The sequence below is a fragment of the Cnephaeus nilssonii genome (genome assembly GCF_951640355.1).
Source record: "Cnephaeus nilssonii genome assembly, chromosome: 23".
In the NCBI taxonomy this organism is placed as follows: Eukaryota; Metazoa; Chordata; class Mammalia; order Chiroptera; family Vespertilionidae; genus Cnephaeus; species Cnephaeus nilssonii.
In genome coordinates, this window is record NC_137094.1 from 14,727,966 (window position 1) to 14,754,878 (window position 26,913).

Here is a 26,913-nt window from a genome sequence, read left to right on the forward strand (position 1 = left end):
TCCCCAGGTGGGGCGTGCAGGTGGCAGCCAATCCATGATTCTCTCTCATCTTTGATGTTTCTCTCTCTCTCTCCCCCACCTCTTCCTTCCTCTCTGAAGTCAATCAATATCCTATATAATAAAAGTCTAATATATAAATTGACCGAATGGCGGAAGGACTGGTTGCTATGATGGGCACTGACCACTAGGGGGCAGACAACGCAGGAACTGCCCCAGCCTGCAGGCCCCAGGCCAGCCAAGGCAGGTGCCAGCAGGGGGCCCCCAATCGCCCGGCTGGTCACCCCAGAGATAGGCGCTGATCGCTGGCCAGGCCTAGGGACCCTGCCCATGCACGAATTTTGTGCACCAGGCCTCTAGTGTGTGTGTGTGTGTGTGTGTTTTAAGAATGACATCATGTTCATTAACTGAGACGTCGAGACGGGAGGAGGCCCGGCACTCACCGACACCATCTTGCCCTCGGAGGGCATGAAGGCCGGCCGGTTGCTGATGCGCAGCTTGGTCTGCAGGGTGTTGAAGTTGATCTCCAGCTGGCATTTCTCCTGCACCTTCGGGGGCTTGTGTTTCCGGCGGTAATCCCGGAAGTCCTCCAGCTTCTTCTGCATGGCCTGCATGGTCTTCTCGGGGGCCCGGTTCTCCAGCCAGGGGATGGTGCGGCGGATCCACTCCAAGAGCTGTTCCCAAAACACACGCACACGGCTACAAACACCGGCAAAACACCCCGCTTAAAGTGACCTGACAACATGAAGCCCTTGGGGGGGGGGAGTAAGGGCTGGGGGGAAGGGGTTAAAAGGGAGTAAAATGGGAGCTATCTGTAATACTATAATACCATCAACAATAAAAAATATTTTTTAAAAAGGGGGGGGTGGGTGAACGTAATATTCCTATAACAACAGAAGTGTAAGGCCCCCTCCCCCCAGGCGGCCACCAGCGGTCACCACACACCAGCGAGAACTCAGAGCCAGCACGAGTCGTGTTTCACAAATGTGTGACACTCACAGGAAACTCGGGGACAGACACTAGCAGACAAACGCTGGATGGAGCTTTCAAATGAAATAAAAATTTAAAAAATAACAAAAAAAAATCACCCGACATGGTGAAATGTAGTGTGAAAATGTAGCGAAGAAAAGTGGGTTTAATGTAAGCTCCAATCTAATGAATTCAGTTGCTAGACAAACGTATTGTAAATCTGGGATGGATTCAATGTCAAAGTCTACTTTCATTTGATATCGAGCTTCTGGAGAAATCCACACGATAAAAGTGAAAATGGGAGTGAATGCCTGAGGACCGAGTACATTATTTTGAATCACCACCAAAGTCTTAGAAATGGGCTGCTCAAAAGCCACTTAGAAATGGCAGCAAATGCCCGGCTGGCGTGGCTCAGCGGCTGAGTGTCGACCTATGAACCCCGAGGTCATGGTTTGATGCCTGGGGATGTAAGCTCAATCCCAAGTAAGGGGCGTGCAGGAGGCAGCTGACCAATGATTCCTTCTCATCATTGATGTTGCTATCTCTCTCTCCATCTTCCTTCCTCTCTGAAATCAATAAAAATATATTTAAAAAATAAATAAACATGCACGCCACCTCTGAGCTCCAGGCTGGCTGCTAAGCCCATCAGGGCTACCTCGGTGCCAATCATTACGTTGCTTCAGATGAACCACCCTGAGTTCAACTGCGTCTCCCTACGTTTATTCTGTCTGAGATGAAAAAATGCAAAGAGAACAACATTGACCACCCGTGTTCCCCCTCTGGCCTCACCCTCTGGGTGGGTACGGACGGGGCGGTGGGTCACCGTTTCCTTTACCTCACTCGCTAGCCTCTCATATTCTTCCATCAGCCTCTCATTCTCTTGATTCACAGCAAGAACCTTACATATCCTGTTAGCCGCTGTCTCGGCCTGTAAAACACAATAGGTAAACGGGACAGCTCTGTCGACAGGACGTGCACACACAGAACGGAGTGTGAGAGGGACGAAGGGAGGAGGGGGGAGGGGGCGTGTGGGACACAGCACGCAGATTCCAGGTTAGGGTGGAGCCAGACTGAGGGCTGCTCGATGCTATTAATCGTTTCACACCTTTTTGACAGTTTTCACACAGACTTAGAGGGCAGGCTGAATATACTGTAGAGAACAATGGGGAGATACCATTAGTGTAAACACACGCTTTGTAAAACATCAAGCAAGTTAGTAACAGAAATACACGGTGGAGGAAACCTACATCCGAGGTCCCTGAATGTCTGTCTGAGCTCACCCCTCACGTACTGACCTCGGGACCAAGGGGGTGAGAACCCCTAAATAACATTAGCCTTTGGGCCCAGCCAGTGTGGCTCAGTGGTTGAGCATCGACCTATGAACCAGGTCACGGTTCAATTCCCTGTCAGGGTACATGCCTGGGTTGCGGGCTCGATCCCCAGCGGGGGGTGTGCAGGAGGCAGCCAATCAATGATTCTCTCTCATCATGGATGTTTCTACTCTCTCTCCCTCTCCCTTCCTCTCTAAAATCAATTAAAATATATATATATTTAAAAAAAGAAGGAGCGCATTGTGCCGTCTGGGCCTCAGGCCACAGCCTGTTCCAAAGCCTCGCCTCTAGACCCCTAATACAGCTGGTCTCCGGTTACCCTCACGTGCTGGGGATGGTCCTAGAGACGCGGCAGTACCACAGGCTTGGTCCATCCCTGTCTATCAGGTTCTGCACGTCCAGATGCCATATGTGAAGGGGCCAGAGACAGAAACAGGTCAACATGGAGAAAAGGGACGTTGACCACATGTCCATCCCTCGGGCTTTTTGTCTCAAGGAATGTGAGGGGTTGTTTTTTGTTTGTTTCTTTGTTTTTTGTGTTTTTTTGAGGTTCTAATACTATCATCCTTTGCTCATTTCAGTTAAAATGGGATCAGTCTTGAAAAGTGTTAGGACACATCCCTGAGCAGCGAGGACCGTTTCGAGCAGTTTCTAGGAACCAGGGCCCGGGGAGGCATGCGGTCTCCTGGTTGCATGTCCCATTTACTGCTCAGGGTCCATGGCACCTGTTTTCCCTAAAACACAAATGTTACCCACAATTGAGTAATGACATAAAAGTGGTATCTCAGAAGGAAAGAGAGACAAAAACACTTCAGGAACGGCCTAAAGGGAAAGCTGTTAAAAAAGAAAAAAAAGAAAAAGAAAAGCATTCACAGTTTGGAACTTGCCATATTAGGGCATCACAAACACTTGGAAAGAGTCCCAGGTAGATGTGAAGTGTGCACACACACAGGCACACACACACGGACACGCATGCGGAGGGCAGCGCGGCCCCATGGACGCGTGCTGGTACCTGCTCCGCGCCCGCGAAAGCATGGTAGAAACAGGACACGTACGTCATGATGGCCCTTTCGTCCGGTTTGGGGGTGTTGACAATGTCTGAGGGAGGGAAAAACAGCACAGAAAACACACACACACACACACACACACACACACACACACACACAAAGAGCAGAAGCCAGGGTGAATGAGAGAAGGACCAGTGATTCACACCCACAGGTTCCCTGGCTCTGGGCCCACACCTTGAGCCTCAGACAGCCCCGAGATGGTGCAGAAGCGGAATGATTTGAACCTTCATTTCCTAAATGATCAAACTGAGAGCTCTTCCCTCCCTCACCTTTGACGGGCTTCTAAAAGTGTAGACAAGGCAGATTGGCCGGCGTGGCTCAGTGGTTGAGCATCGACCTATGAACCAGGAGGTCACGGTTCTATTCATGCCCTTTTAAAAGCACGAAGACAGCCCAGCCGGCGTGGCTCAGGGGTTGAGCATCAACCTATGAACCAGGAGGTCACGGTTCGATTCCCGGTCAGGCCACATGCCCGGGTTGTGGGCTCGATCCCCAGTGTGGGGCGAGCAGGAGGCAGCCGATCCATGATTCCCTCTCATCACTGATGTTTCTCTCTCTCTCTCTCCCTCGCCCTTCCTCTCTGAAATCAATACAAATGTATTTTTAAAAAATAAAAGTGCAGACAAGGCATTAATGTGGGCGCCGTGTGCTGTGGTCAGACTCAGAGTGAGTGGCCGCTCATTGCCACAACTGTGTGGCCAGGTCAGGCCCTCCACCACTTCTGCTCTGAGGGACGTGGGTCCCTCTGTGATATGCTGGGAGTCGCAGCAGAGTTCCTGCCCATCTCTGCACCCTACCCACCCGCCCTGCACCCCTACAACTGAGCCCGCTCTGCTCTGTGACCCGCCTGCTGCCGCGAGGATGAAATTCACTGGACAAGCATGTCTTGTGATGCCTCCCCACGCACTTACCACGCCAGTTACAGAAAGCCCCACGGGCCACAACACGTCGGAAGAGAAGGGTGTGCTTGGCTTGCACACCCCACGGCTCTTGCCAGCATTTGTATTAGCTGCTGAATTAACCATCAGGAAGAGAGGAAACAGAACCTCGGCGATGCCCGATTTGCTGACTCGCTTTTCAACTTTATTTTTATTTTTATTTATTTATTTATTTATTTTTCGCTTTTCAACTTTAAACTGAGCTCAGCCCGGCCGGCGTGGCTCAGTGGTTGAGCTTCGACCCATGAACCAGGAGGTCTAGGCTCGATTCTTGGTGAGGCACATGCCCGGGTTGTGGGCTCCATCCCCAGTGAGGGGTGTGCAGGAGGCAGCCGATCAATGACTCTCTCTGATCATTGATGTTTCTATCTCTCTCTTCCTCTCCCTTCCTCTCTGAAATCAATAAAAACATATTTTTAAAAAAGAAAGAAAGAAAGAAACTGAGATCAGTCACTGGACAGAATGAAGTTAAAAAGACACCTGGTAATTCCCTAACATGAAACCTAGAACAACCTAGTCACTGGGTTTGCAGAGGGTACTGACAGAGAGGACGAGGGGTTGCGTCACGGGATGGAATCTTCTGGAAAACAACCACGAATGACGGCATGCTGGTGCACAGACAGAAAGCAGGTTTCAAAGAAAACTTCACTAAAAAACACACACAACTGCCGCCTCGGGGCCAGATGGGCCTCCTTACTCAGAGGAGCGGGGAGAAAGAGAAAAACGATGGAAAAAGATGAAGACACAGAAGGTGAGGGGTGGGCGGTGACCCGGCTTTCCGTCCTCAGTCCTCACCTTCTGGGCACCAGCGAAAGCATGATAGTAACAGGAGACATAAGTCATTAGGGCGCGCTCGTCGGGCCGGGCCGTGTCTACTACATCTGCGTGGAGAAAACAAGGTTAACTGCCCGACGTGCCCCCGCAGCGGGCTCCCCCGAGGCGCCTCTGGGGGCCGGAGCCGGGGACCTTCCCTGCACCCCACGCGCTCACGTCGTGGACACGGGCTCAAATCAAGGACGTCACCCCTGTAAAGGCACTCCCCCGCGCACGTCTGAGAAGTGCCCACGGAAATGAAGGGATTGCCGAAGGGAAGGGCACCGGCTCAGAGCCCGTCACGCCCGCGGCCTGCCTTGGCACCGATTCCACTGGGCGCACAGGGCGACGGCCCCGGAGACTCCCATCGCTGTGCCCGGGGCGGCCGGGGTCAGAGACCCTTCTGCAGGTGCATGCAGAACAGGGGCGCCCGCACACCTAAAGCGGGGCCAAACTCCAGAGGTTTGTGGCGGAAACCAGGTTCATGCCCTTTTAAAAGCACGAAGACAGCCCAGCCGGCGTGGCTCAGGGGTTGAGCATCAACCTATGAACCAGGAGGTCACGGTTCGATTCCCGGTCAGGACACATGCCCAGGTGCGGGCTCGATCCCGAGTGTGGGGCGTGCAGGAGGCAGCCAATCCATGATTCTCTCTCATCATGGATGTTTCTCTCTCTCTCCCTTCCTCTCTGAAATCAATAAAAACACGTTTTAAAAAATAAAACAATAAAAGCATGAAGACAGTAAGATGAGGCATTTCTGCAGCTTGTATCGCAGGTGACAGTTCCAATGAGCCCCCCGAAAATTCCCACATGGGGTACAGAGACCAACACACAACAGGAGGTCCGGTCAATGGCAGCCGGCGGGATGAGTGAGCTGGGGAGGGGACCAGGACACAACAGGACAATACGAGTGGCAGGAATAAGAGAAGTTAAGTCCGAGGGTCGGGGGCAAAGACGTGAAGGCTAACTCGGGGGCTTGGCTGGGCAGGTAGGCTCATCAACCCTCGCCACTCGCCTGTCAGTCAGAAGATTCCCATGAGAAATTACTCTACCAAGAAAATAATATCATTTTGGAGAATTTCCCTGAACCATTCAGAAAGATGAAGAGAAGTAATGGGAGACGGGGTGTACCACAGGGAGGAGGATATGAACAGCGTGATAGCATCCCATTGGCTGCAAAGGATGCACCGAATGGTGATGTGCCCTGAACAGGGCTCAGAGACCAAGGAGAAACTCAAGAACAAGAAGACTGACAGCAGGCCAGACGACGGTGAGCCTGACTGCCCTTGACCGTAGACAGTAGGGAGGCATGAGTGAAATGGAAGATGAATGTACTAAATGGCAACAGTTTTCTCCTCCCTTTCGTATCTTAGTTTTTGGGGTTTTTTTAATGTATTTGTATTGATTTCAGAGAGGAAAGGAGAGGGAGAGAGAGATGGAAACATCAATGATAAGAGAGAATCGTTGATCGGTTGCCTCCTGCACTCCCCCTAACGAAGACTGAGCCAACAACCTGGGCACATGCCCTAGACGGGAAATCAAGCCCTGGACCCTTTGGTCCACGGGACGACGCTCAGTCCACTGAGCTACACCAGCCGGGCAGTATCTTAGCTATTAATTCAAGTGAGTAAACGCTGGGTAGTTGTTACCGTATAGACAGGTCAACGGAGAGGCCGCACAAATTCAAACTTAGAGAGGAGAGGTGGAGAAAAAGGGAAAAGAATCTTTCTCTGATGCTTTATTGACTTTCTCCCTCGAAAGAGTTTGGAGAAACCATAAGTAGAATTAACACCTATAATACAGGTGTTTGATAAATGGTTACATTAATAAATAGGTAAAACTAGAATCTGAACGGAAAGATCGATGTTTCGTCCCCTCAAAAGATATGTGAAGTTTCCCCCCCCGGTTCCTGGCAATTTGACCTTATTTGAAAGCAGGGTCTTTGCAGATGTTCCATTAAGCTGAGATCCTTACAACAGGGGTGGGGAACCTCCGGCCCGCGGGCCATATAAGGCCTGAGAAATCATTTGGTCTGGCCCTGCCGAGGCATTAGGGATGAGTTAATGAAATGTTTGACTAAATATAGCAGGCTAATTTTTAAGTGGATAATTGTGTATGGCCCACGAATGATGTTATAAATATCCAAATGGCTCTTGGCAGGAAAAGGTTCCCCACCCCTGCCTTATAAAGAGGAAAGAGACAGACACAGAGGGAAGACGGCCACGGAGGGACGAAGAGTGGCGATACCACCCAAGCCGGGGGAGGCCTGGGTCCCCCTGAGGCTGTGAGGAGCCAGGAGGGTCCTCTCCTGGGGGGCGCGTGGCCCTGCCAACACCCTGGCTTTGACTAGAGCCTACAGAACCGTCAGCGAAAACAGTCCTGTTAAGCCACGCCGTTTCTGGTAATTTGTTACAGCAGCCGTAACGCAGTCACCAAAAAGGAGGAGAAATGGAAGATTGACTATAATCAACTTCTTTGCTTTTCCCAAAAGTGCAATTAGTGGGAGCAATGGGCCATCAGGGAATAATATTCACAACAAACATGGTAACCCAGGTTCCCCGAGTTCAGGAACCTTAATGCTAACCCCACTTACAGATCTCATCACTCCCCTCGGTAGCCAGGGTCTCGCTCACAGTAAGTGCTCAGTAAGTGTCTGCTGAGCAATGAGGGAGTCATGAGTAAGCGAGATGAATGAACGCGCATCCTCCACATCTGTGCTTTAAGCGGCATGTCATGTTTAGACTCGCGGGTTCATCGCATAGAAAGGGCGCAAAAGGCATCTGAAACCGTTCCCTGCGAGAGGGATGCTGAACCGCAAAGTACTTCGTTCTTTCCGATCTAGTTAAGCAACACTGAACTTGGGCTAATTACAAGTGGGACGTGGAAACTCGAGAGGTGCAATCTACTTGTCTGAGTCAATGCCTTCTAGTTGGAGGGAAGGACTTTTTCCTTGGGGAGTCTTAAGCACCTCACAAGATTTCTTTACTACAGTTGTCTCTACAGGGTAAGAAAATCTATGTTGTTAAAAAACTAAAATAGACCCTAACCAGTTTGGCTTGGTGGGTAGAGCATTAGCCTTCGGACTGAAGGGTCCCAGGTTCGATTCCGGTCAAGGGCATGTACCTTGGTTGTGGGCACATCCCTAGTAAGGGGTGTGTAGGAGGCAGTTGATCGATGTTTCTCTCCCATCGATGTTTCTAACTCTCTATCCCTGTCCCTTCCTCTCTGTAAAAAATCAATAAAATATAAAAATAAAAACACTAAAATAGGACGTTTTTCTTGGAGAATCGCAAACCAAAGCATCCTCTTTGCCAAAGCAGAACCTTTGACCAGCTCCTTTCACAGTAGTTTTGCTGGCTTTTCTTGTGTGTGTGTGCACATGGGGTTTTAAAAAATAATTTGTGAACAAGCTTCACGTGAAATCCTCTAATACGACTGAGGAACCCTAAGTGCTCCCGATGAAACCTGGCAGTCAAGTTTCACAGATCCCGGGGCGTGGCCACTGCACATGCAGCCCCCTGATGGCGTCCGCCCCGGCAGGTAACACGGCCTCTCACCTTCCGCATCCAGCATTTTGGGAATGTCCAGATGCTTCTCCGCAATCTCCATGGCCAGGTTGATGTTTCCTACTGGGTCATCCTGCAGGAGGGACGGCACATGCACATTTTTAAAGATGTGTTTTTGAACACTTAGAAAAGTGATTTAAACAAACCCACACAATCCAAGCCCAATGCAATTCATAACACGGAGGCTCTGCAGTGGGAGGGACGTGGCCAGGCATTTCCTCTGGGCAGGATCTGGAAGGTACCCGCGGAGAATTAGCCCGACACCCTCGTTTTAAATGTACGAAAGCACAGGGCTGAGGAGCAGGAAGCCTGCTCTCAGGTGAGCACCTGTCATGGACAAATGAAAATCAGTCTGTCTAGTATAATCCCCTCATTTTGCAAATAAAAAAAAGGTTAATTGGAAAATTTAGACACAGTCTGTATGTTTGAAACATTTTAAAAGCTCGGGGATAAAATATACGCTTTGAAAAGCTGAGCAACTCTGGTCGATAATTCCCTTAGGCGACCTTCTATCACAGTGCTGTGGGCCCAAACTCAGGAGGGCGGCGAGCTGGTGACAGCTGGCACGAGCATGCCAGCCAGGATACCAACAACCATGCATGCCACACAGGTGAGGCCAGCATGCAGAGGGGTGGCTTCCCCAGACACAGCAACGGGGTATGAAGGGCCAGCTAAGGACACCAGCCACGGGGAAGTGGCCCTGCTGGGCGTGGGCTGGGGGGCGCCCCATCCTAAACCCTAAACCTCACGCAGAGCAACTGTCCCCCACAAGGTGGACAGGCCCGGTTTCTTCCCTAGCACAGGTCACATTTTTTAATTCTTTGAAAGGAGGCGTCCAAAGACTATTTGAAAGGTAAGCACGCAGAAGCTTAAGCTTAAAGGGAGAACGAACATTTCCTAAGTTTGGTTTTCCGAAGAGAGCAAACCCAAAATCAAATCCTCCAACTCCGTTTCTGAGGCTGCAACTAATGTCTGCATCCACAGGGAGATAATTACGAAACGTCCCTCGTGTGGGAGACAAGTTAATCCGTGCTCAGGTTCAAGGCCTTCCATAAAGGCAAAGGGCCTTGAGAAAGAAGGCGGGAGGGGTTGACCCTCCCCACAAATGCACGCTTCACTCCTCCCCTCCACAATCTAGGGCTGTGAACTCTAACAAACAGACCTTCAGCCTCCGAGTAAGTCAAGCCCAAGCAACCAATACTTGATTTGGGCAAAGAGGGTGGCTGGCACTGGGTCTTGTCCTGCCCTCATGGTGACAAGGAACGCTTCCCTTGGCCCAGCTGTGTTCACGGGAGCCAGCCTCCCCCCCGCCTTTGTGGGGCTCCGGGCTGCATGTGTGGGAGGTGGGGGGCTCGGGGCTGCATGCACGAGGGGGCTCGGAGCTTGACCACATTCTGGGTGGGTGGACTGGGGATGCCGACCTTGTTCAGCTTGGAGTAGTCAATGAGGTCGGGCCGGTGCCGGTGGATGAGCGCGCAGAGTCCCAGGCCATCCTTCCAGCTGCGTCACGTGGAGAACAGGACACGAGTCAGTGTGAGCAGAGAAGGCGGCAGGGTCTGCACGCCCGGACCTTCAGGCTGAGTGACCCCACTGCTTAATGTCCGACTTAATGCACCCAAGGCCCCAGGGACCGCCTCCCTCCCCTCCCAGCAACGTGTGTCCCTTCCTCGAATGCCAGTCTTCTTTCCGGAGTCCGCACGGACTGCCACCCCCTGGGTGCCCGCTTCCCATGTTCAGCTCCGGGCCCCCCTTGCCTGGCCCCCTTCCCACTGCCTCCTGGGCTGGTTCTGTGCTGGGAGCACCGGGAGGGACCAGGAGGAAGACAGCCGGCGCCTCTGTCCCTGGCCCTCCTGCCCTCTTCCTTCAGGCTCTCCTGGACCAGAGTCGGCCCGCTGGCCACGCACAGGGATGCAGACCCTGAAATGCCCTCCGAGGGTCCTCACACTCCTAAAAGGCCACTCTTGGTCCCAGGTACCCTCTGTCTTTTCCCCATAAAGCAACTTTTTAAATATATTTTTATTGATTTCAGAGAGGAAGGGAAGGAGGGAGAAACATCAATGATGACAGAGAATCACTGATGGGCTGCCTCCTGCACGCCCCAACTGGGGATCAAGCCTGCAACCGGGCATGTGCCCTGACGGGGAATCGAACCGTGACCTCCTGGTTCAGAGGATGATGCTCAACCACTGAGCCACGCTGGCCGGGCTCCTACTTCACTTGAATTGCAACACACGAAGCTGATTCGGGAGCAGGACTGGGGTGTGGCCAGGCCCGGGGATCTCAGACCTGCTGTGGTCTCTCCTCCCCACTGAGGAGCCACCCTGCACCATCTCCCGGGTGGGGTGCAGGCCCAGGAGGGCGGCTTCTCACCCCCCCCCCCCCATGTCCTGAAGGCCGTCTGGCGCCACAAACCACTCACTCACATACAGAGCTGTGTTACCAGCATCCCTCACCGGAGTCACATGGTTTCCCTGCGAAACCCTAACCCTAGAGTCATAGTCCTGCTACAAACATGAATGCCCTCAGCGAGAGGAGCAAACACGGGTGCAGACACACACGGCACCCCGCCCCCTGCCCGGGGCCCCCCCGAGCTCACCTGGTGTGGAAGTTCTGAATGTTGACGTTTCGGTAAGGAGCGGTTTTCCGCTGACACCACAGCAGCAGGCCTTCCTTGGCAGAGGTTTCTGGAAGGACAGCCAAGAGGAGTGTCCCCAGGCACAGGCTCACCATGTCACTCGCCCAACTGTGGGCTCCCTCCCAGGGGCCAGCGCGTCTGGGCGCGAGGACAGAGATGGAGGCTGTGCCTGGGGACACTTAGGGACTCAAAGCGGACCGGGCGGTGCGGCGGCGAATTATGACGTCACACACATAAAACCAGACTTCGGGGCCCCGGGGACTCACCTTCCTGTGAAAACTGTTTAAGTGTGTACAGTTTATGACGCCACGCACCCGTCATTCACCTCGTGTATAATTTATGTTCTAAGGGAAACGGAATTCAGAGGCCACCTGTCCCAAATGTGTGCCCTTATCCAGAGATTTTATACTGAAGGTTTTTATTAGTGAATTTCAAGTTCAGCCACTTGAGTTTTGACCAAGTTAACTCCCCCACCCCCACCGCCCCACCTCCACCCCCATGGTACCATGAAGCTATGTGGCTCAGACTCCGGCTGCTGGGAGCACAGAGCAAGCACGGATGCCCCAGCTGCCACCCCCCTTCCCTCCCAGCTGCCACATCCCTGCCCTCTCCAACTACACCCCTGCCCTCCCATCTGCCTCACCCCTGCCTTCCCAGCTGCCACACCCTCGCCCTCCCCAGGCACACTTCCTCAGGCTGCTCCTGCCACAGGTGCAACTGCTCTGAGAGCAACTTGGGCTGAAGGACACCCCACCAGCCACGCTCCACTGCAGAATGGGACCCTTCCTCCCCAAGCCCTCCCTCCTCTTCTCCAGCACAGGTGTCAGCCAAGCGCTTTGGCCTGAAGGCTCCCTCTGGCATCATCTGCTCTCCCACTTTCTCCTCCACAGGCCTTTCCCCAACAAATCTCGTACATTTCTGTATGGACTGAATGTATGCCCCCCCCCAAAAAAAAAATCCATATTTGAAGCCCTAATCACCAGGGATGGTATTTTAGAGACATAGCCTTTGGGAGGCACTAGGGTTAGATGAGGTCACAAGGGTGGGGCCCTCATGATGGGATTAGTGCCATTCTAAGAAGAGAGATCAGAGTGCTTGCGTGCACATGCACAAGTACTGTCTGTCAGTCTGTCTCTCCCTGCTACATGAGGACACAGCAAGAAGGCAGCCATTTATCACCCAGTCGAGGGCTTTCAACTGTGAGAAAATACATGTCTGGCATATAAGCCACTTGGTCTGGTATTAGACAGCATCTGGCACTTGCTTCTGGCAGACCCAAACAGCTCCTCCAAGCCACTTACATGACCTGGGATTCTGCCTATGCTTACGTTTTACCAACTTAGATTCTAAGTCTTAGAAAGTCCCTGTAAACATGTGGACTCTTACCTAACACTGGCCTTCCATTTTAGCAAGGGCTTGAAGTTGATTTTTTTTTTTTTTCAAATCACAATAAGTATTCTGTAATTCAGTGATGGGCAACCTTTTGAGCTTGGTGTGTCAAACTTCGCCAAAAAACTGAGCATAACTCGGGTAGTGTGTCACTTTGAGGAAAAAACTAACTCCAAGACTCTAGTCGCAAATGTTTCATCCTCCGGAGCAGCAAATGTTTCATCCTCGGCATGCGGCCGCGTGTCATCAGAAATGGCTACGCGTGTCAGTGCTGACACGCGTGTCATAGGTTCGCCATCACTGCTGTAATTATTTATTTCAATTGTGATAAATAGTTTAGACTTTTCTTTGACCTAAAACCCAGTTGAAACAAACACACTCCCCAAGTCTCCTGTGCTGGAAGAATAATTTGAACAATTCCTGCTCGTGTCTCTTGTCTAGCAAATTCTTGTTCAGGAGCAAGAGGAAGTTCTAAGACCTTATTAGTATACTAGAGGCCCGGTGCTTGAAATTTGTGCACTCCGGAAGGTCCCTCAGCCCCGCCTGCACCCTCTCGCCGTCTGGGAGCCCTTGGGGGATGTCTGACTGCTGTGGAGGTGGGAGAGGCTCCCACCATCACCACTGCACTAGCCAGTCGTGAGCCCAGCTCAGGGCTTCTGGCTGAATGTATGCTCCCCCCACCCCCCAAAAAAATCCCACAGGGGGACCGCACTGACCACCAGGGGGCAGCTCCTGTGTTGAGCATCTGCCCCCTGGTGGTCAGTGCTCGTCATAGCGACCGGTCATTCCGCAGTTTGGTCGATTTGCATATTAGCCTTTTATTACATAGGATTAACTGGTGGAGATGTTGAAATGTGCAACTCCATACCCAGCTGTGCTGCTCTCTATAGCTGCTTGCCTTTGGGTCCTGCCCAACGTAGTGAATAAGAAAAAGCGCATCACGAGGAAATAAAACTATGTTTTTATAGTTAAGTGAAAATTAGGTTAGGAAAGTAAACACCTAAAGCCGATCGATAGAATCTTGTAACTGCTACGGAAGCTTGTTGTACAGGCCACTGAGTTTCCCTGGTTTCTTTCTGTTTGTGTCTGAATGAGGAGCGCCATTCTCTCCCTGTTTAATCGAAGCGGGCTCTCTCCAAGTCCGTTTCCACGTGTTCAGCAAAGGTCAACAGCCTGTGCCAAGTATGTCTGCGCCTGTGAACACGCCACTCCCCACAGGTGCAGGTGGAACCCGAAACACCGCCGTTTGGCACAAGGACGTCCACTCACAAAACCCCGATCATGGGTGTAAAAACCGCATTGTAAGTAGGCAGTGTCGTTTGTCATTCCGCCATGAAAACCCGTATGATGCACCCGGGAACCCCATGGACTTCCGTCTGGACGGCCCTCACCAACAGCTATATTAATCTCACACCTATTTCTTGGGAGAGGCCCACCATTCTGTTAAAGGGACCTGGCTCCTTAGAGAATTCCGTTGCAGCCCAGCCAGTGTGGCTCAGTTGGTTGGAGCGTCCGCCCGTACCCCAAAGGGTCCCAAGGTCCTTCCTTCAATCACATAGGTGACTGTTCGATTTTAGAACACCAGATTCAAACATTAACTTGTAAGCTCCGCTTACAAAGTGCTCGATTTTAACCACGTCTTTACCTTCAACTGAAATGTCCTGAATGGCAAAGCGGAGAATGATGGTCCAGATCATGCCCAGCGTCATCTTCACGTTGCCGTCCACAATTTCTTTAGAGGAAAGAAAAGCCAACAACAGACTAGTGTAAAGATAACACAATCAGAACCTTGCAGTGTTCCTGTAAGTTATGCCTCCCATACGTCTTGGCTTCAGATCTTCTGGAAAAAATACATATGGAAAGACCAGCTTATGTTTCCATAGGTGTCGAGGTGTGCCTGGTTAAAAATTCTTAACCAACGTGTCCTGTTTAAATGAATTCTGAGTTAATAACAAGTACAAAGCTTACCTATGCATAATCACTAAAAGCAATGCATGAGTTTCCAAAGTTTAAAGATGAGATGAGCTAAAGTTCTAAATATACTCGTGCCCTTTTTCCTTGGGAGGGGGGGTACATTCCAAGGACCCAGTGGATGCCTGAAACCGAGGCCAGTGCTGACCTCTATACATCACACCCTTTTCACGTAACGAATGCACCTTCTCTTTGGTGTATCCGAATTGCCAGCGCCACCACGCTCACGCTTCTGGGCCATGACTAAGGGTAACCTGAACCCAAGTGGACCCGAGAACCACTGGGCTAAGTGACTGACAGTGGGGAGCGCAGACAGCGTGGAGATGAGGGCCAAAAGGATGATTCCCATCCCAGAATGGAGTGGGACAGAGCAAGACTCACCACACTTCTCAGAACGCTGTATACTGTAAAATGTATATATTGCTGCCCAGCTGGCATGGCTCAGTAGTTGAGCGTCAACCTATGAACCAGGAGGTCAAGGTTCAATTCCCAGTCAGGGCACATGCCCGGGTTGCGGGTTCGGTCCCCAGTGTGGGGCGTGCAGGAGGCAGCTGATCCATGATTCTCTCTCATCACTGATGTTTCTACCTCTCTCTCCCTCTCCCTTCCTGTCTGAAATCAATAAAAATATATTTAAAGAAAATAAAAAATAAAACTGATATATTGCTCATTTCTGGAATTTTCCATTTAATAGTTTTAGACCATGGTTGACCGTGAAAAGTGAAACGGTGGATATGGGGGGACCACTGTAACGACATACAGAGAGCACAGGCTCATCGTCAGCCTGGTCCTTCCTCCAGCCCCCGGCTGGCAGGTTCATGGGACACGTGTGTATCATGAGAGGCACGTTTGTCTCGGCTCCTGCCTCACTGACAGGGACTCCCTTTCTCCTCCCGAGAATAAAGAGGTCACTTCCTTCCTATTGATTGGTTCTCACCGAGCATCGTTGGGATGCACATGTCCTTTCTCACTCCTGCACTCTGAAGAGGATGGCATTATATTTGCCTCCGTTCTCTTTACAGAAAACCCCAGAGCCTGGTCCGCCACACCGTCTCTTCTCATCTCTCTGTGCTCAGAGCCTGGCGGGGAGCCTGACCCACACGGACATCCAGCGCAGGCCCACCATCCCCCCGCGACGTCCCTGCGGCCGCTCACCTTCCGCCCCGATGGACACCAGCTTCACGCCTTTGCTGGCAATGTAATCCAAGGCTTTGTTGACATTGGCGATTTTGTGGAAGCGCATTTTTCCTCGGTCGGGTTTGGGCAGCCTTTCCCCTGCCGGATGAAAACCCATCAGTGTAGACAGAGAAAGCAACCCCCGATGCAGAATCAAAATGCCAACATTCAGCCTGGCCGTGCGGCTCAGTGTTTGAGCATCAACCTATGAACCAGGAGGTCATGGTTCGATTCCCGGTCAGGGCACATGCCCCGGTTGTGGGCTCCATCCCCAGTGTGGGGCGTGCAGGAGGCAGCCGATCCATGATTCGCTCTCATCATTGATGTTTTGCTCTCTCTCTCCCTCTCTGTAATCAATGAAAAAATATATATATGAAATAAATAAAAAGGAGCAGAGAGGGCAGCACAGTAGGCCGCCATATACATGTCACTTTTTCTTATACTTCGTTATGAGGCGGGTGATATGAACACTACCCTAACGTGTCAGTTGTGAACAGAATCCACTCCCTTTTTGAACAGAACAACCCGGGCCGCCTGCCCTCACAGAGGCTTTCCTTCCCAACAGCACCGTGTTCTTGCCAGCGGGTTCCCAGGGAAGGTTCGCTGCAGCCTCTGTACCTGGGCCATGCCGCTCTCACGCAGGCGCATGCGCGCGCACGCACACACGCAGACGCACGCACATGCGGACGCACGCACACGCATGCGCACGCGCAGACGCACACACGCACACGCGGACGCACACGCGCTGCCCGGGGTGGGGCACCCACAGACCTGAGATGACTTCCAGCAGCAGCATGAGCTTCAGGCCGTTCCTGAAGTCCTCCTCGATGTTCTCGATCTGGGTGCCGGCTTTCCGCAGGTGCGAGTTACACCAGGCCGTGAAGGTCTGCAAGGGGACAGGTGGCTCAGCACGGGCACAGGGGCACGCGCGCCCCGGGGACCACGTGCGGCCAATCAAACCAATTTGCAGTACAGGCCCACAGGGGCACGTGCTCCCGGGGAACACGTGACGCTCACCGCGGGCACACGCTCCACGGGGAACACGTGAGGTCAATCACAGCACACTGGGGCACACCCCCCACGGGGAACACGTGGGGCTCAGCACGGGCGCACACCCCACAGGGAACAAGTGCGGCCAATCAAACCAATTTGCAGTACGGGCACACAGGGGCACGTGCTTCACGGGGAACACGTGCAGTTCAGCTTGGACACAGACTTCAAGGGGACCACGTGCGGCTCAGCACGGGCCCACGCTCCACGGGGAACACGTGCGCTCAGCACGGGCGCACACCCCACGGGGACCGCGTGCGGCACAGCCAGGCGCACGCTCCTGGGGATCACGTGCAGCTCGCACGGGCACAGACTTCACGGGGACCACGTGTGGCCTCTCATGCGTGCTGAGGGGGCCTAAGAGGCTAGCGCTCCTTGGGCATCAAACAAAATGTAGTGCAAAATGATTGTTTGAGGCCCAAGGGCGAGGTTTTAGTGAAATGTCCTCTTTCGTAGAACCAACACCTTTTACTGGGTGCACCAACCTGAGGACTTTCGCCTTCGGTTTGAAGAGAAACCTTCTGAAATCCTTTTGTATCTCAGGGAACGTGAACTAAATCAGGACGCACTTAGCGTACACAACAAACACCAGCCTGTCTGCAAAATGGATGACTAAATCGTGTGTACACGCTGCTCAGATGTCGTACTTTGGAGCAGAGGTGGGTGGTATGGGGTAGCAGAAAGGGGAGACAGGGAGGGACCCCTCACCACTTACTACGCATTACCCCGGAGGAACAGCAATGTTAACTTAGTAACTAAGCCAATCGAACCAATTTGCAGCAACATCGATCATTAAAAAGTTAATAGCAGCCTTGGCTGGCGTGGCTTAGCGGTTGAGCGTCGACCTTTGAACCAGGAGGTCACAGTTCGATTCCCGGTCAGGGCACATGCCCGGGTTGTGGGCTCCATCCCCAGTGGGGGGTGTGCAGGAGGCAGCCGATCCATGATTCTCTCTCATCATTGATGTTTCTCTCTCTCCCCTCCCTCTCCCTTTCTCTTTGAAATCAATAAAAATATATTTTTTTAAATTCGTACCAGTGGCAACAATAACCTCCTGGCACAGACCTGGACTGCAAGACGATTAGACGCGGCCCTGCCCTGAGGGCTCGAGGTCTAGTCAGGTTAACAAGTTTCCCGCAATCTTCAGAAGAGAGGTAGGTGGACAGCATACGAAGTGGCATCCAAAGTCATTCTGTTTATTTTTCAAGCGTCTTTTAACTTGGCTTCCACTTGGGCACGATCTCCTGCCAGAACCAGATTAGAAACCCTCCTGGCAGCTGCGGGCTAAGAATGCACACTGTCCCCGCGTCTCGCAACAGCTGCTGGGCTCGGGAACAAAGTGCCCGCAGGCGACACGGGGCGGAGGCGCACAAACAGGCCCAGTCAGAGGCGGAAAATGAACCTCTCACAAGCAGGCTGTTCCAGGGACGACCACAAGCGGACCGTTCCCATAAAAATGATTTTTTTTCTGGGTAATAAAGAGGATTTTCAAATCTGACTAAGAGTCCCTTATTGCAACGAAAATGTGATGGCATTACATTCAAGGGCCAAAAGAAAATAGAGACTTTTTCTTGGATTTGCAACAATAAAATTCCCCCCGACAGCCTACACTGATCTTTACTTTCCCTAATACACAAGCAAATTTTAGTCAGGTCTAAACAGGAGAAAGAGTCTAAGAATGTGTAACCCATTTCCTCGGCTCAAAATTCAAGTGGGCCCGGCTGGTGTGGTTCAGTGGTGGAGTGTCGACCTTTGAACCCGGAGGTCATTGTTCGATTCCCATCAATAAAAACATTTAAAAAAAGAAATGGAGTCAAACAGGAGGTATGTACGTAGGAGAGAGTTAATTCTAAGGATCTTGCATGTGCTGCCAGCCATGACCAGATGTCTTGGACGTCCATCTGGGGCCTGAATGTCCTCAAAACTGTCACAAGCATCTAACGCCACAGTGAGCAGCCCTTCCATTCCCCGCCCACAAAGCCCTGCTTAGCCTCCCAGATCCTGCGAGATAACAGCGCAGGCGACAGCTCCCTTTAGCAATCCCTCAAAATCTGAAGCCTGGCTCTGTGGCCAGCTCCATGTCAGGTGTGGACAAGTCAGCTCACCTCCCCTGTAGCGTATCTCTTCCCCAGAGGGCTGCACTATTTTTTAAAAATACGTTTTGTTTTGTTTTTATTTCAGAGAGGAAGGGAGAGAGAGAAACATCAATGATGAGAGAGACGCATTGATCAGCTGCCTCCTACATGCCCCCTACTGGGGATTGAGCCCGCAACCCAGGCATGTGCCCTTGACCAGGAATTGAACCGTAACCTCCTGGTTCCTAGGTCAACGCTCGACCACTGAGCCACACCAGCTGGGCTCAATTCTGCCTTCTTCACCCTCGGGCCACCTGAAGAACCCAGCACCCAGCAGATGCAGCTCAATTCACATATACAGAATCAGTGCCCATTCAACTCTTCCACACTTCACGTTTAAACGGTGACAATTCCCATCATTACTTCACTGAGGCCTCAACAGGACCTAACCACTGCTTTTCACTTGGGTTCCAGGGAAACGCACAAACACAAGTGCCATCACGCAAAGACAAAGTAAGAAAGGAGGCAGCCTTTCCCGGCGGTTCACCCCAACAAATTCTGCCTGCACGCAGGATTTCAGATCTCTTTCTGCCAGTGTCAGGATGCCCAACAGCCTCAATGAAGGGGCATGAAGGCCACCAACATCGCCAGCAGCAGGTGCCCGGGACCCAGTGGCATCAGTAAGTATGTGTTAAATAGCATCTTATTTGTCAGACTTTCTGGGACAGATCAGCAAGAACATCAATCAGATTTTTTTTAAGTGCTTTTATTGATTTTTTTAGAGAGAGAGGAGAGATAGAGAGATAGAAACATCAATGATGAGATAGAATCATTCTCCTGCACGTGCCCCCACTGGTAATGGGGGTTCGAGCCCACAACCTGGGCATGTGCCCTGACCGGGAATTGAACCCGCGACCTCTTGGTTCCTGGGTTGATGCTCAACCACTGAGCTATACCGACCGGGCATCAATCAGATTTTTTTTTTAATATATTTTATTGATTTTTTACAGAGAGGAAAAGAGAGGGATAGAGAGTTAGAAACATCGATGAGAGAAAAACATCGATCAGCTCCCTCTTGCACACCCCCTACTGGGGATGTGCCCGCAACTAAGGTACATGCCCTTGACCGGAATCGAACTTGGGACCCTTGAGTCCACAGGCCAACGCTCTATCCACTGAGCCAAACCGGTTTCGGCAGATTTTTTATTTATTTTCTATTTTTTTAAGTATGTTCTTACTGATTTTTAAAGAGGAAGGGAAAGGGATATAGGGATAGAGACATCAATGAGAGAGAAAGACATAATCCGCTGCCTCCTGCATGCCCCCTACTGGGGATCCAGCCCACAACCCGGACATATGCCCTGAACAGGAATCAAACCAGTGACCTCTTGGTTCCTGGATGGACACTCAACCACTGAGCCACACCGGCCGGGCCAATCAGATGTTTCAAATTGAAAAGAGAAAAAAAAAAAGATGGAGGAGCTAAAAATCTGCATCTGCTCAAGTTTCAGGCTTTTAAAAAGGATTATTACCATGTCAACCTTAACTACAGAAGCCTTAAATGTTCCAAAGGACTCTCTCGGTTATCTTGCCAAAAAAAGCGCAACCTTGTGAAAAAGGAAAGGCAACCTCGAGGCTGAGGGCATCTAAAAATAGGACGGGGCTCCGGGATGAGACTGTAGGCGAGCAGGTTAAAGGCAGCTGGAGGCGAGGCCCTCGCGGGCCTGTTTTTACTCAGAAATGCCACGCCAGGAATTTTAGGCTCCGACCGCCGGGCTCATGGACCAACGCCATTTAGTTCCCGAGCTGTTTGGAAAACATAAAGGAAAGTAAAATTCTGAGGCTGGCTAACAGGAGGAAAAAAAATGCTTCTTGGGGTTTACAACAAAGCCGAACGTAGCCCAGACTCACTCTGGTTAAAGGAATGGCCTCTTGGATATGTGGCATCTAATCCCTAACTCCCAGAAAGGGTGGAGCAGATTGAAGCTGTGGGTTTTGGAAAGAGGAAATGGCTAATGAGGATACACACACACACACACACACATACACATATATACATTTATATGTATGTATATTCTATAATAATAAAAGGGTAATATGCTAATTAGACTTTTCATCCTTCCAGACGAAGCTGGGGCTGCGAGGGAAGCCTGGGTCCCGGGTGCCAGAGGGAAGCTGGTGCCAGCAGCCAGGGGGAAGGAAGGCCTACTCTTGCACGAATTGCATGCATCGGGCCTCTAGGATATAAATAGGTAGGTAGGTAGGTAGGTAAGTATGTAGATAGATATAGATAGATAGATAGATAGATAGATAGATAGATAGATAGATAGATATAGATAGATAGATATAGATATATAGATATTCTTTTTTTTTTTATTTCAGAGAGGAAGGGAAAGGGGTAGAGAGAGAGACACACATCAATGATGAGAATCATGGATCTGCTGCCTCCTGCACGCCCCCTATTGGGGATCGAACCTGCAACCAGAGCATGTGCCCTGACAGGGAATTGAACCGTGACCTCCTGGTTCATAGGTTGACGCTCAACCACTGAACCACACCGGCTAGGCCCACTTGAATTTTGAACTAAGGAAATGTATTACCCATGTCTGTTTTTCATAGTTATGTCATGATTTTACCTTAAAGAATTATCTTCCCCCGCTCGTAACATAACTCACTTTATTAAGCACTCAGGCAGGCGTGCAGATGAGAGAGAAACATGGCACAGGTTTAGAGTCCTTGTTCTAAAAAGAGGCCCAAGATTCAAATAAGCTAAAATGTTTACTATTCCAGTCTAATTTTATCGATTTTGATGCAGACACATAGTAATTGGTACATGAGAGTGATACACGGAACTAACCGGAGTCCATCGCTAGTGGATCTTAAATTACAGTGTGCCCTCTCGTCCTGTGGAAATGACAACTGTCTTCGGTCTCGGCTTACTGCATTCCTTTTCCATGGCAAACGCTTCGTCTAAGATCCCACATGTGTCCCCATGTTCCCTCTTACATGGGTCTCCATAAATAATACTGCGTTTGGGTTGAATTATTTAGAATTGCTCGCGGTTTCATAAAGATCCTACATTGATCTAGAAGCTAGTGGTTTGCCATCTGTTCATGTCTTCCCTGCTCAAGAAAATATTCTACAATCATTTCATTACCACTCTCAGGAGTCCTTATTACTCATCCTCCTAATTCTTTTTAATATTTTTTTCATTTTTTTTCAGAGAGAAAGGGCGAGGAAGAGGGAGAGAGAGAAACATCAATGATGAGAGAGAATCATGGATCGGCGGCCTCCTGCACACCCTCTTCTGGGGATCGAGTCTGCAACCCGGGCATGTGCCCTGACCAGGAATTGAACCGTGACCTCCTGGTTCATAAGTTGACGCTCAATCAGCAAGCCACACAGGCTGGCTCATCCTCCTAATTCTTACTTTTCAGCTGCAATTACTCATCCTGACATCTCTGTAACCCTCGGGGTAGAGTGAGGTGAGGCAGCAAGGACATCAGACATTTCTGTGAGCCACTGACATCTCAGGCTAGTTTGCAACCCAGGAGGTCTCTACATTAATTCCAAGGGGTGTTTTGAAATTCTTGAAACAAAAATCTTAATTATAAAAAATATGTTTAACAGCCTGGCTGGCATGGCTCATCAGTTCGATTCCCAGTCAGGGCACATGCCCGGGTTGCAGGCTCGATCCCCAGTGTGGGGCACACAGGAGGCCGCCAATCAATGATTCTTGATCATCATTGATGTTTCTTTCTCTCTCTCTCTCTCTCTCTCTCTCTCTCTCTCTCTCTCTCTCTGTCTCTCTCTCTCTCTCCCCCCCCCCCCCGTCTGTGAAATCAATAAAAAAATACATTTTTTTAAAAAGATAACAGCATTCTCTTCTAAAGAACAGTTCATGATCTTGATGAAACTCTCCATTTTAACTATTAAATGGAAAAAAAAAAGAGTTAAGATTAGAAATAGGCAGATTCCTCGCAAACTATTTTAAGGCTGGAGGCATATGTTAAACTAACCAATCAAGCATCTTCAGAACCAGTCGAAGTCATTTTTGCTCTAAAAGGTGAAAAATAAAATAAAATAACGGGAAGCCTAAGAGCCACATGAAAGCCCTTGGAGCCTGGTCCTCTGAGCTCTGCGGCACCCCGCGGCCAGGCGCCCGACTTAGCCACGGGCCAGCTCTGTGGGGTCACACCTGCCTCCCCCACGCTGGCAACCGGCGTGGAGAATTCCTGTGAGGACTTTCTGGTAAGCAAGCCTTTAAGCCTCCCCGCAAACAGCCGTGCATACGACCGATCCTGAGCCGAGCTTCCCAAAATAACTTGTTCCCTTGGAGCCCCGGTAATTATGTGCACGAAGTGGTTCTGTGACTGGCAGGCCCAACTGTGGCTCGGTTTTGGGCAGTGGCAACATTCACTGGGCTTTCACCAGTCTCTTCTTTTAAAAAAAAAAATACATTTTTATTTTACTGATTTCAGAGAGGAAAAGAGGGACAGAAACATTAATGATGAGAGAGAATCATTGATTGGCTGTCTCCTGCACACCCCAGACGGGATGGAGCCCACAACCTGGGCATGTGCCCTGATTGGGAATGGAACCGTGACCTCCTGGTTCATGGGTCGATGCTCATCCACTGAGCCACACCGGCCGGGCTCATCATTCTCTTCTTGAGGATGAAATCAAGCTTAAAGAAAGGCACACGGATGTCTCCCCAGCCCCAGCCCAGCCCAGCCCCGCAACTGGGGAAGACGCTAGTACTACACAGACAGTAAAATAAGTATTCTTTAATTCAAGTTCATCATCCGTTACTATTTTCAGGGACCCAAATACATGGCAGCCTACACAGAGGGATTAAGCATCATTAACAACAAAACAGCTCTCAGCTCCACGCCCCTTTCTCCGGCCCCGTGTTACGGACAGAGCACACAGTTCTTCTTCTTCTTTTTTATTTTTTTAAATCCTCACCCAAGGATATTTTCCCATTGATTTTTAGGGAGAATGGACAAGAGAGGGAAAGACAGAGAGAAACAACAATGTGAGAGAAACACATCAATGGGTTGCCTCCTGCACGAGCCCCAAACAGGGCCCGGGCCGGGAAGGAGCCTGCAACCAAGGTACGTGCCCTTGACCGGAATCAGACTTGGGACCCTTTGGTCCGCAGGCCGAAGCTCTATCCACTGAGCCAAACCAGCTAAGGCCAGAGCCCACAGTTCTAAGCCAGCAATAGCCCCCCAGCAGGTGCGCCTACAGGTGTCCTCAACATACGGGAAGAGCTCTGGGTGACAGAAGGATTTGTACAATCAGGGAAGCCGGACCTCGCCAAAGCTCCTACCCACTCACACGGGAGGGCCCCAGACTGAGATCTCCTCCATCAAGATCTTCCCTGGGGCTCATGCTGAATGAGGCTGTTGACAAAAATATATACTAAAGTGTCCGTATCCTGAGCCATTTCAGACTATTATTCGTATATTACTAGAGGCCCGGTGCACGGGGCCCCTGCTGGCACCCACCTTGGCTGGCCTGGGGCCTGCAGGCTGGGGGCAGCTCCTGCATTGAGCATCTGCCCCCCAGTGGTCAGTGCCTGTCATAGCGACCGGTCATTCAGCCAATAGTTCCACCATTTGGTCGATTTGCATATTAGGCTTTTATTATATAGGATTATATAGGATAGTATAAAACCCATAAATATAGGCTTCTATATTGTAGCATAAAGTGACCTGGTAGGCAACGTGGCAAAACGCCAACACTACTTTTCTCTAGGGTCTGCGTTTTCTATAGTGAACACCTATGACTCCTGCGATCATTTCAAAACATGTCTGTAAACTGTAACTGGGAAGCGTGCATACAATTTGTGAGCCCACGTTCTTTGCTCATCCCTGGTTATCTGTGACAAGAAGGGACTCCAGCTTTGAGCTCCCCACTCAAAGCAGGAAAAGCAATGGTCACAGGAGCAAAGAGAGGACCAGACCAATAGGCCTGGAGGAGGTCACAGGGTCAATTTATCAGATCAGTTTGCAGGAGGAGAGAATACATCCCGTCAGGGCTGACTTCACACGTGGGCAGAGAGAGCTAAACCATCCACATTCACAGGATGCTAAGGGCGTCCCTTCCGCTTTCTTAGACAAAAGTGCTTTCTTCCCACAATTCTTCTCCTCCTGTTTGCCTGACATCCTGGAATTAGTTACCTGCGTGGGGGAATTAGTTACCTAATTCCAGTTGGGAGGGCAGTTGGGAGGGACCAGGCCTGCAAGGGAGGGCAGTTGCAGGGGACCAGACCTTCAGGGGAGGGCAGTTTTGGGCGACCAGGCCGGCAGGGGAAGGCAGTTAGGGGCAATTGGGCCGGCAGGGGAGGGCAGTTAGGGGTTACTGTCTTGGAAAGGTCACCTTTAAATATCGGCGATCTCCTTACTGCTGCTTCTGCGTGTAGCTGACCATGGCTAGGGTCCTCTGCCCTTCCGCATTGCCCATCCTTGCCTCAGTCTTAGGCTCCATCAGCAAGCTGGATCTGTCCCTTCCCACCTCCGTGCCTGGTTCTCCCCAACACCCAAAATACAGAGAAGGGATATTTTCAAACACCTTACAACAAAACACTTAAAGGACAATAATAATAAAGTAGTCCATTCCTTTAATTTTTATAAATGGTAAAATAGAAGGAAAAAAAAGAAACCTATCTTGGGGTTACAGTCTCCACTCAGCACGTGAAGATGAAACAAACCTAACTTTGGTCCGTAATCCTGACACATTGTCAATGGTCTTGCTCAGGAAAGCTAGCAATGGCCATTCCAGGTGCAGGAGGATTCACGTCACAGACCTGAGCACGAACCGTCAATCATTTCCTGCAGCTTTTAACTTCCGGTGGAAGCATAACTTAGCTCAGGAGCTAACAGATACCCCATGTTCCACGGGGCCAAGACCCCGGGGTGCTGTTCCAGCAAGTAAACCCATTCAAACCCCACATTCAGGCTGATGGGTGAGTGCCAGTGGAACAGGCAGGGGATATTTCTCCAGGAAGAAAAGCAAAGACATCCTGACAGCTCAGTGGTTCCAAGTCATCGACCTATGAACCAGGAGGTCAGGGTTCAATTCCTGGTCAGGGCACATGCCCGGGTTGCGGGCAGGATCCCTGGTGTGGGGCATGCAGGAGGCAGCCGATCAATGGTTCTCTCTCATCATGGATGTTTCTCTCTCTCCCTCTCCCTTCCTCTCAAAAAAAAAAAAATAGGTGAAACTATCCCTAGTTTCTGAGCTAGAAAACTGTGGGGAGGGAAGGTGTGTATGGGTGTGTGTGTGTGTGGACTCACACAGATACATGTGTGTGCAAAACATGTTCCCCGACATCTGTAGAGAGACCAATCTTTTGTCCCATGATGCTCCTTCCTTTGAGATGTGTCGAGCACTGCAGCTAGCCCGCTTTACCTCATCTCTGCTCTCTGTTCTTTCTGGAAGAATCAGTGCTGTTCCCAGGGAGACGGGTACGGTCCAGACTGTGCTCCAGCGCTCTCCGCATCCACTCCTCTGCTCAGCACGGCAGCGCCCACCCCCTCCAGCTCCCGTTTCTGTGGGTGTCCCAGCTGCGCCACGGCAGTGCCTTCTGACAGTTTCCGAAGCTGCGTTCACCAGGTTTCCAGCTAAGGGTTCTATTCCTCCCTCACCCCACACTCAAGGAACATCTCACTTGGGGTTCGAGTTCCTTCCTTGCTAAAGGCAGCCTAGGGGTAGGGCAGCCCCCAGGAGCGGGTGATAGTCAAAGGGCGACTCTCCGTCCTAGAACTCCTGCGCCTGTGACGGCCATAGCAAGCCTCTACCTGCCTGCCCTCCCTAACTTCCTCTGGACATTGAGGGCTACCTGAGACCCCGGCCCTCCTTCTCGCCATGGCCACGTGGACACAAGATGTGCCCCTCAGCGCTATAGGTCACTGCCCTGCACCTGGTA

The 26,913-nt window shown here is 50.9% G+C and overlaps 1 protein-coding gene across 3 annotated transcripts in view; it reads right to left on the minus strand.

The window, feature by feature from the left end:
• Positions 1-26,913, minus strand: part of ACTN2 (actinin alpha 2) — a 44,564-nt gene that overhangs the window by 12,132 nt on the left and 5,519 nt on the right. Inside the window, exons 2-10 of one of the 3 annotated variants that reach the window (XM_079763464.1) lie at positions 16,624-16,738; positions 15,832-15,951; positions 14,351-14,437; positions 11,278-11,365; positions 10,103-10,181; positions 8,673-8,754; positions 3,310-3,395; positions 1,802-1,894; positions 441-671 (exon numbers count right to left, since the gene is read on the minus strand). In XM_079763464.1, coding sequence (XP_079619590.1) covers positions 441-671; positions 1,802-1,894; positions 3,310-3,395; positions 8,673-8,754; positions 10,103-10,181; positions 11,278-11,365; positions 14,351-14,437; positions 15,832-15,951; positions 16,624-16,738 — 981 coding nt within the window. Of the gene's footprint in view, positions 1-440; positions 672-1,801; positions 1,895-3,309; positions 3,396-5,097; positions 5,184-8,672; positions 8,755-10,102; positions 10,182-11,277; positions 11,366-14,350; positions 14,438-15,831; positions 15,952-16,623; positions 16,739-26,913 lie in introns of those variants that run through there. The other 2 variants (XM_079763462.1, XM_079763463.1) reach the window with 2 other exon arrangements.